Genomic DNA, 8,725 nt, shown 5'->3' on the forward strand with positions numbered 1-8,725 from the left:
ATGAGGCTTCAAGGAGAGGGCATGCGGGAAAGAATTCTCTTGTGAAAATATGAAGTTTGTGTACTTATTCTCAAGTAAACATGGTCACGGTAAACCTGGCAAATACAGGAAAATAGAAATCTAAAGAAGTAAATCACTTGTAAGTCCACAGCCCAGAGAGCCAATGGTGACACCGAGGGGGCTCCCGGCTCCGCCATCCTTACCAGCCTGGCTGGTGTGCGGGCAGGATGTCACAGCCACAGAACATTCGACCAAGGACAATAACAGGCATTCAGGGTTCCCAGTTCAACGTCTGCTTTATTCAGTTCCGGGTGCCCAGAGGCTAGGGCAATCTGTTCGCAGGACGTTTGGCAGCTGGGGTTCTCCCTGCCCACCCCACTCCCCCCAATCAGGAACACACTCCCACCGATGGAACATCAGAACTCATCTCTTGTGTCGAAATGGGGCTGGTCTTCAGGCTTGAAGTCCAGGTTGGGGCTGCCGTCCTCGTTGAGTATCCTCCGGGCCGTGTAGCCCACGATGGGATATTTGGCTTTGTACACTTTGGTGAAGACGTCGTCCAGGGATTTCAGCTCCTCGGCCGTGAGGCCCGTCTTGGGGAGAAAAGCCCAAGCAATGGGTGGGGGGGGTGTGAGATGAGTGAGTCAGGCCCGCACTGGACTCTCACCACCCCGCCCTCCTCCCCCCGCACCCCTAATGCTGGCAAAAAAGTATCTCAACTAACCAACTTTTTAAGAGCCAAGCCCATGTGTCTGTGCATAGGGAGTTGATGGCGGGGGGAACCATTTGCTGTTTGACTGATGTAGGAATTCAAGACTCCAGCAAACACCTGGCCTGGGGCGGGTTGGGGTACACTCTGTGCAGTCTATACGCACCTCCTTCTCAGGGCTCTCTACCCCCCTTCTGTTATAGATTCATACACCTTTCCCCTTCCCTGACTCCTGAAAGTTTCTGTAATGTTGTGGTTTACGAGTTTGACTCATCTGAGCGCAATTGGGGTGAATTCTAGCCCCCCCTGCCGGGATTACTGAGGCCCTCAAATGGCTTTTGCCAATGCTGTTTTCTCCTTCACAGAAATATGAACATGGGGGATACTCTGCTTCTCAACCCTGTTCATGCTCAGAGCGGTCTGAGGAGTGGGCGTCAGAGACCAACAGCAAACCTATAAGAGGCTGGGGGTGGCCGGTGCAGACCTCAAGGGGGATGGGGCTGCCAAGGCAGGTTGGAGCCAAGCTGTGAAGATCATTGAGTTTGATCACCAAGTTCACGAGAGCTTGGACTTGACTCTGTAGGCGCTGGGGAGTCATGGAAGGTTTCTGAGTAGGAGTGGCATAGGAAGATCTCTAGTTCAAGAAACAGCCGGTCAAGCTGAGTGGACTGGAACATCAATAGGCCAATTAGGAAGCTTTGCTATTGCCTAGGGGTAAAAAAGGCCATGGCCAAGGAGGGGTGGGACATTTTGACAAAGGCTCATCATCTGGCTTACAGTGTCATGGGTGAGGTCTGCAGGATCGAGGGACATCTTGGCCACCCCTCTGGTGGAGTCCTTCCCCGTCAAGGCATTGTAGGGGGCTCCTCGTCCATAAAACTCTGCAGTGGAGAAGAAGGAAGACGATGTGAGTGTGGGTGTGCAGGCAAAGCAGCCAGGAGACCGTGCGTGGCGGGGGAGGGGGGTTTCGGAGACCCAATCCAATGCTGAAGAAGCCTCCAGGCCCAAGGAGAGGGGGAGCAGTGAGGACACGAAGCCTGATAAGCCACCCCCCACCACCAGTCCGATTCCACTGACTCAGAATATGGAATAAGTCACACATGCTGGACTGAGAGGTGACTTTCAAAAAACACAGAATGAAAATAATCTCTTAAAATATTTAAAATGCAAACAAGAAGGGGCGCCTGGGTGGCTCAGTAGTTACACGTCTGCCTTCGGCTCAGGTTGTGATCCTAGCGTTCTGGGATCGAGCCCCGCATCGGGCTCCCTGCTCAGCGGGAAGCCTGCTTCTCCCTCTCCCACTCCCCCTGCTGGTGTTCCCTCTCTCGGTGTCTCTCTCTGTCCAATAAATAAATAAAATCTTTAAAATAAAATAAAATAAAATAAAATGCAAACAAGAAGAATGTTCAGTCTTCTTAAATGTTGGTGGGAGCCAAGCCTACCCCTTTTGTTTGGGATCAGACACACGATGAACCATAACAAAACTACCTCCATGAGATCATCTGTAATCACCACTAGAGAAACCGTGAAATGGCATTAAAATGTTCTATCATGTTCTATGATCCCAACGCCTTGCAAAGCAACACTTTTCCTCTCACTGCTTCAACCACGGTAAATCATCAAGTTGGAATTTGATGCCAGAGGCAGCAGAGAGCCATGGAAGGTTTCTGAGCAGAAGCATGACATTGTGAGAAAAACACTGTGGAAGGACAACGCTGACAAAGATTGTTAACTCAGTCTGAGGGGAAAGGAGCTAACCAGTGTTCCCTCCCTTTCTTCACACATCCCGTGCCCACTCTGGCTGCCAAGCTCCCCAGAAGTAAGGATTCATAAAGCCGAGCCACTTACCCTTTCCAGAAGTGACATCAAACACCACTCCTTTCACTGCCATGTAGATGGGCTGATCCTCCTAGAAAGCAGGAGAGACACTGTTGGAGGGAACCCAGGAGCTCCACTCCTCCAGCCCAAGTTAGTGACATCTCTTCTCACCACGGGCTGTGCAGACAGCAGCAGGTGAAGGTACAAAGCAGCCTTCCCAGAGCTGGTCCTCAGCAAGCTCGTTCCTATCAGGAGCTTGCCCCTCCCTGCCAATGTCACGTCCACTCAAAAACTTTGGACAAGGCCATAATAATACCTTTCTGTGGAAAAAAAAAAATCCCAGGGACTGAAGCAAATCTGCATAGATAAAATTCAAAGGATGTGAAATGGTGAATTATTTAAATTACCCCAAATTTCCTTTCATCTTGGTCATGTACCCACGTGGATGCAATCAGTATAAATGATCAATATTATATTTTGCTTCTTACAGGTAATATTCTTCATATAAACATTCCCATGTATTGAAATAACCAAAATCATTGTCACTAACACAGCTATATTTTATATTAGTGATACTGTGTACCTGTTGGTTTAGCTCTTCTTCTCTTTTGGGTATTTGGGTTCTTTCCAATTCCTTAAAACCATAGTGGCAGGATTATGAATATCTTTCTATAAGCTACTTTATAATTTGGTGAGGTACCTCCTTGAGGCGTGGAATATATGGAATTCCTGGACCAAAGTATATAAACAATGTAATCACTTTCATTAAAAATCTACTCACTTTGTTCTTCAAAAAACCATTAACAGTGCTAGAAATATAGCAATGCTGTTTCCGCAAAGTACTAAGAGTGAGTCTCATACTGTACTTTTTGCTATATTCGTAGGGATAAAATGTCACCTTCAAATTCCTACCCCTGCCCCCCACCACCACAGAGAACACCAAAAAAAAAGATGGCATGAATTTTCTTTTTTTTTTTTTTTAAAGATTTTATTTATTTATGTGACAGAGAGACAGCCAGCGAGAGGGAACACAGCAGGGGAGAGGGAGAGGAAGAAGCAGGCTCCCAGCCGAGGAGCCCGATGCGGGACTCGATCCCAGAACACCAGGATCATGCCATTAGCCAAAGGCAGACGCTTAGCGACTGCACTACCCAGGAGCCCCCAGCATGAATTTTCTAACTACCATCAAGGTGGACTTGGGCTGGGGCGACTGGCACAGTTCTAGGACATGAAAGACCAGGCCTCCTTTGTCTCAGCCTCATTGTGGGTATGGGGACACAACAGTCGGCTCCTAGGCTGGGGTGAAGGGGGGCATTGCAGCCGGGTGTACAGGAATCTCTGGATCTCCCAGAGAACATGGCTTGGTCTTCTCTAGGCCTGGGCCTTAAGGTTCTTGCCCTTGTGGGGCTTAAGGTCAAGTTTTCGTGACTCCGTTTCACAGAGAGAGGAGGTAAGTGACTTGGCCCAGGAAGCCTGTCTCACTGGCTCATAACTTCCCAGGCCTCAGTTTCTCTAACCGTTATATATGGATAACATGTATAACTGACCTTGCAGGCACGCTGAAGGACACAGTGTCCATGAGCACACGGCAGGCCCAGCTCAGGAAATTGTTGGTTATTATGTCCCTATCAGCTCCAGACAGACGGTCCCCAGAACTTCTGTTGACTTGGTAGACGCTTGTCCCACTTCAACTAAGAGTTATTTTAATTTTTTTTTAAGATTTTATTTTTAAGTAATCTCTACACCCATGTGGGGCTTGAACTCGCCCCTGAGATCAAGAGTCGCACACTCCACTTATTCAGTCAGCCAAGTGCCCCAATAAGGGTGATTTTAAAAGGCCTGGCTTAACCAGCCAGGAGCCTGCATTTTTTTTTATGGCCTTTCTTTCACTATGATTATTTATTTTTTGACTTCAATTGCTTATCGAGTGCAAGTTATATATTATTTCAATTTAAACAATATATTAACAGTTATAATTTTACCCATGGCATTTTGTCATATTTTCCATCCTGTTGCTTTTCCTTTGATATGTTATTCCTTTCTTGTGTGCAAAGAGGCATAGAAACCTGCCATTCACGTACATAAAATACAACCACAAGCGTCATATCACTAACGCCCTTAATTTCTTCGACAGTCAAATATTTATCTCCTTGGGAAACTATACGTTGAATGTCAGTGCAAAGAGGAAGTCCCAGCAAAGGGGTCGAAAGGAATGTTGTTACAGACATTCCACAGAGAGGAAAGGCCTTCTCGGTTAAGGCTAAAGGTCAAGTGTGCTAGGGGTGGGGCTGGGGGTCGTTCCTCGTCTGTGGAGCCGGGTGTCCGTGGACAACAGAGCAGCAGCATGGTTTCCAGGCCCTGGAGGTGGCTGAGAACATTTCCCTTGTGCAAAAGCCAGAGGGAGCAGCTCCTGGTTCACCTCTCTAACTCTCTACCTGTGCAACCTTGGGCAAGTTACCTAACCTCCCCATGCCTCCTTCCTCTCGAAAAACTCACATAATAGCACCTACCTCATGTAGGGGCTGTGGGTAGTCATGAAATGAGCTGGTGCTTTAAAGTGGTTGGGATGGTGCCTGACAGAACAGTTAGTGCTATATAGGAGTTAAATACATACATCTGGCCCCAGGCCCAGAAATCAGGTGGGTGTGCGGGCAGGCAGGGTGACCCCCTCTGCCCTTGGTGTCCTCCAATGAAACTAAAGCTTTAAAACGTATTTTCTGACGCTGGCAGAAACCGCGTTGGGCTGGGAGGGTGGAGGATGATATCCCCTCTGAAGCAAAGTGAATCCTCAAAGTCACCTCATCTTCCCTATGGAGGTCCGAGGCAGCACCCCATAATCAACTATATTACTATTTCCACAGTAAAGCATGAACATGAATATTCACACTAAGTACAACACATAAAGATTAGACACAGACTCATGTCAGTTCTGGCAAGGTTCTTTCACCAAAGGAATTCAGATCCTTTAATAGCAAAGAAAAAAAGAGAAAACAAACATTCTGGGGCACCTGCCTGGCTCAGTTGGTAGACCGTTCAACTCTTGATCTCGGGGTTGTAAATTCAAGGCCCACGTTGGGGATAGAGATTACTTAAAAATAAAATCTTAAAAAAAAAAACACAAAACCCCTTCTGGTTTCAAAGCTTATTTGATTTCTGAATTGCATAAGAGGATTATGGACCTATTACACTGCCTCTTGCTTATAACTTCAATAATAAGCTAACAAAAATAGCAGCTAAGATTTATTAAGGCTTACTATGCTAAGATCACCGCAGGCCTATCCTACACACTTTGCATATCACCATCTCATTAAATCCTCACACAACCCTATATAGAGTAGGAACTCCTGCGATAGCCATTATGATGGTCAGTTTTAGGTGCCAACTTTGATTAACTACAGTATCTGGGTGTTGCTATGAAGATATTGGGTAGATGTGATTAACATCTACAATCAGGGGTGCCTGGGTGGCGTAGCGGTTAAGCGTCTGCCTTTGGCTCAGGGCGTGATCCCGGCGTTGTGGGATCGAGCCCCACATCAGGCTCCTCCATTGTGAGCCTGCTTCTTCCTCTCCCACTCCCCCTGCTTGTGCTCTCTCTCTCTCTCTCTCTCTCTCTCTCTCTCTCTCTCTCTCGCTAGCTGTCTCTATCTCTGTCGAATAAATAAATAAAATCTTTTAAAAAAAAATCTACAATCAGTTGACTTTATATAAAGGAGATTATCCTGAATAATCTGGGTGGGCCTAACTGCATCAGGTGAAAGGCCTTAAGAACAGAATTGAGGTTTCCCTGTAGGAGAAGAAGTTCCCCTGGTGGGCTGGGGCATCGGGTACTGCCCTGGGCTTTCTGGCCTGCTCTATGGACTTTAGACTTGCCTGGCCAGTGCCCATGATCACATAAACCAATTCCTTGCAATAAACCCAATATGTTATCTCCTACTGGTTGTTTCGGGTGGACCCCTGACTGATAGAAGCATCTTATAGATGGGGAAAAAAATGAGACTCCAAGAGCCTTAGCAATTTGCCCAAAGTTACACGGTAGAACAGGGAGTCAGAGCCAGGAATGAGCCAAAGGTATAAGGCTCTAACTAGGGTACTGTATAATGTATTATACAAACAGTGACACTTCCGAGAGTGAAGGGGGTGCTACTAGTAATTCTTCCCAGACAACAGGCATAAACCAGAACCATCTAGAGCAGCTCAGAGCCCAGCAGGACTCTGCTCGGCTGCACTCAACGGCCCCTCTCCTACCTGACTCTCTTCCTCTCTCTGCCTACAGACACCCAAAACAATGCTCTCCTTAACCTGTTCCCGCCTCAAGTTTCCCTCTCTCCTTCCCTTAGTTAAGAATCAATAATGTCAGCATGAAAAACCAAGGGTCTCTTCTCCATCCTCATCCTGCAGCCCCTGGAACTGTTGCTGCAAGTACCCTCGACCTTGAATTCTCTCTTCTCTTGGGTTCTGTGCTGGGGGTCTCCAAGTTCACCCCCATGTTTGAAGATTCCATTTGAGGACTCATAGAACTCAGCCTACAGTTGCACTCAGAGCTCAGATTTATTACAGCCACACAGAAGGATATCCAGTCAGGGGCGCCTGGCTGGCTCAGTCAGTAGTGTCTGCCTTTGGCTCAGGTCATGATCTCAGGGTCCTAGGATCGAGCCCCACATAGGGCTCTCTGCTCAGCGAGGAGCCTGCTTCTCCCTCTCCCTCTGCTGCTCTCCCTGCTTGTACTCTGTCTCTCTCTCTGTCAAATAAATAAATAAAATCTAAAAAAAAAAAAAAAAGGATACACAGATCGTAAGAGAAAAGGACGTGAGGAGAGTCTAGAGGAATCCATGGGCGGATTTCCTTATGTCTGTCTTTCCCATGAGGGGTCACACACAGCACTCTTCCACCAGCAACACAATGCAGCAACACGTCTTTGATGTTTTTGCCCGGAACGTTAAGTCTCTACCCTATTAGAGACTCAGAGCCCAAGGTTTTCACTGGCAGCTGGCCATGTAGGCCCTCTCTGCCTAGCAGTGTTCGATATAAATACTCTGTATAAAGAGCCCAGATTGAGCCACCCTCATCCGTTAGGGAAGTGTGGAACACCCTGGAATTCCAGACATCAGCCAACAGCCACTCTTGCCAGCAGGCCTTTCTAAGGAGAGTAGCCCAGTTATGTTAACTCTATTCTGCACCGATTCCTGGATCCTGTATCATCTGGTTCCCTGCTGCCCTGAAAGATGTGTCCCTTAACATCTAGTCACATCCCTGTCTCCCTCGTCCTGTGTTCTCTCCCACTCAGGCTTCTACCCAAAGTCTCTTTGCAAGTGATATTCAAACTAGCCATTCACTGCCTAAGGGCCAAATTTCTGACCCCCGCCCCTCCCTTCAAACCTAGTCTATCTGGGGCTAGCTAACTTAGGGTTAGGGATCCCGGGCTGGTGGGTTTTAACAAGAGAACACTGGTCTCTTTCTCGTTCTGCCACTAACTGGTGGCATGCCTCAGTTTCCCCGTGTGTAAAAGCAGGATGTCGGTTTCTATCAACGCTGACAGGCTGTGGTATGGTGATTTCCCCATCAAACTGTTCCCCTGGCTTCCCCGACAGGCCCGCTCCGGCCCTTCTGCCTCACAGCATCTTCCTCGCAGTCTCCGCAGGCGTCACGCTGGACCCCAGCAGCCCAAACTGCCAGGGGATTGTGAGGCGTGTCCTAGACACCTCCAGACTACTGACTGATGTGGCTGTGTTGGGGGGTGCGTGTCTTTGTCTCTAACTTCTGGTCTCCCCCTCTGCCCTCTCCACCAGCCCCTGCTCAGCCGAGAGTAGAGGCACTAAAAGTGGGTTTAAGGAGTCGGGCAGGGGCAGGAAAAACAAAGTGCAGGGAAGCCTGGATCATGTCTGGGCCCGCCCTTCCTTCTCGCCCTCCCCCGCCACTCACCCCAGCCCGAAACGGGTCTTAGGGGGCAGTTCGCCGGAAGGCAGGGGGCAGCGCTGGACTGGGCGGGCGGGCTCGGTGCCGGGGCTAAGCGGGGACCCCCCATTCGGGAGGACTCCCCGTTTCCCTGCGCGGCCTTGGGCCCGGAGAGAGGAATCCCGCAGGCCTGGCGCCCAGCTGGGAGCCCGCGCCTCCCCCGAGGCCTCCCGTCCTCTCACCTCCTCCCCGCCGTAGTGGGCCAGCTCCTCCTCGGTGAAGAGCCGCACCGGGGGCCCCGGCTCG

General features: G+C 49.0%; 1 protein-coding gene across 1 annotated transcript in view; it reads right to left on the minus strand.

Annotated features, from left to right (window-relative positions):
• Positions 1-270: 270 nt before the first annotated feature.
• NENF (neudesin neurotrophic factor) overlaps positions 271-8,725 on the minus strand; it is a 14,578-nt gene continuing 6,123 nt past the window's right edge. The window contains exons 3-6 of the mRNA XM_034667654.1: positions 8,662-8,721; positions 2,558-2,618; positions 1,487-1,590; positions 271-593 (exon numbers count right to left, since the gene is read on the minus strand). Of these exons, the coding sequence (XP_034523545.1) occupies positions 417-593; positions 1,487-1,590; positions 2,558-2,618; positions 8,662-8,721 (402 nt within the window). The 3' untranslated portion in view covers positions 271-416. The remainder of the gene's footprint in view (positions 594-1,486; positions 1,591-2,557; positions 2,619-8,661; positions 8,722-8,725) is intronic.

The sequence above is a fragment of the Ailuropoda melanoleuca genome, chromosome 8 (assembly GCF_002007445.2).
Source record: "Ailuropoda melanoleuca isolate Jingjing chromosome 8, ASM200744v2, whole genome shotgun sequence".
Classification (NCBI taxonomy): Eukaryota; Metazoa; Chordata; class Mammalia; order Carnivora; family Ursidae; genus Ailuropoda; species Ailuropoda melanoleuca.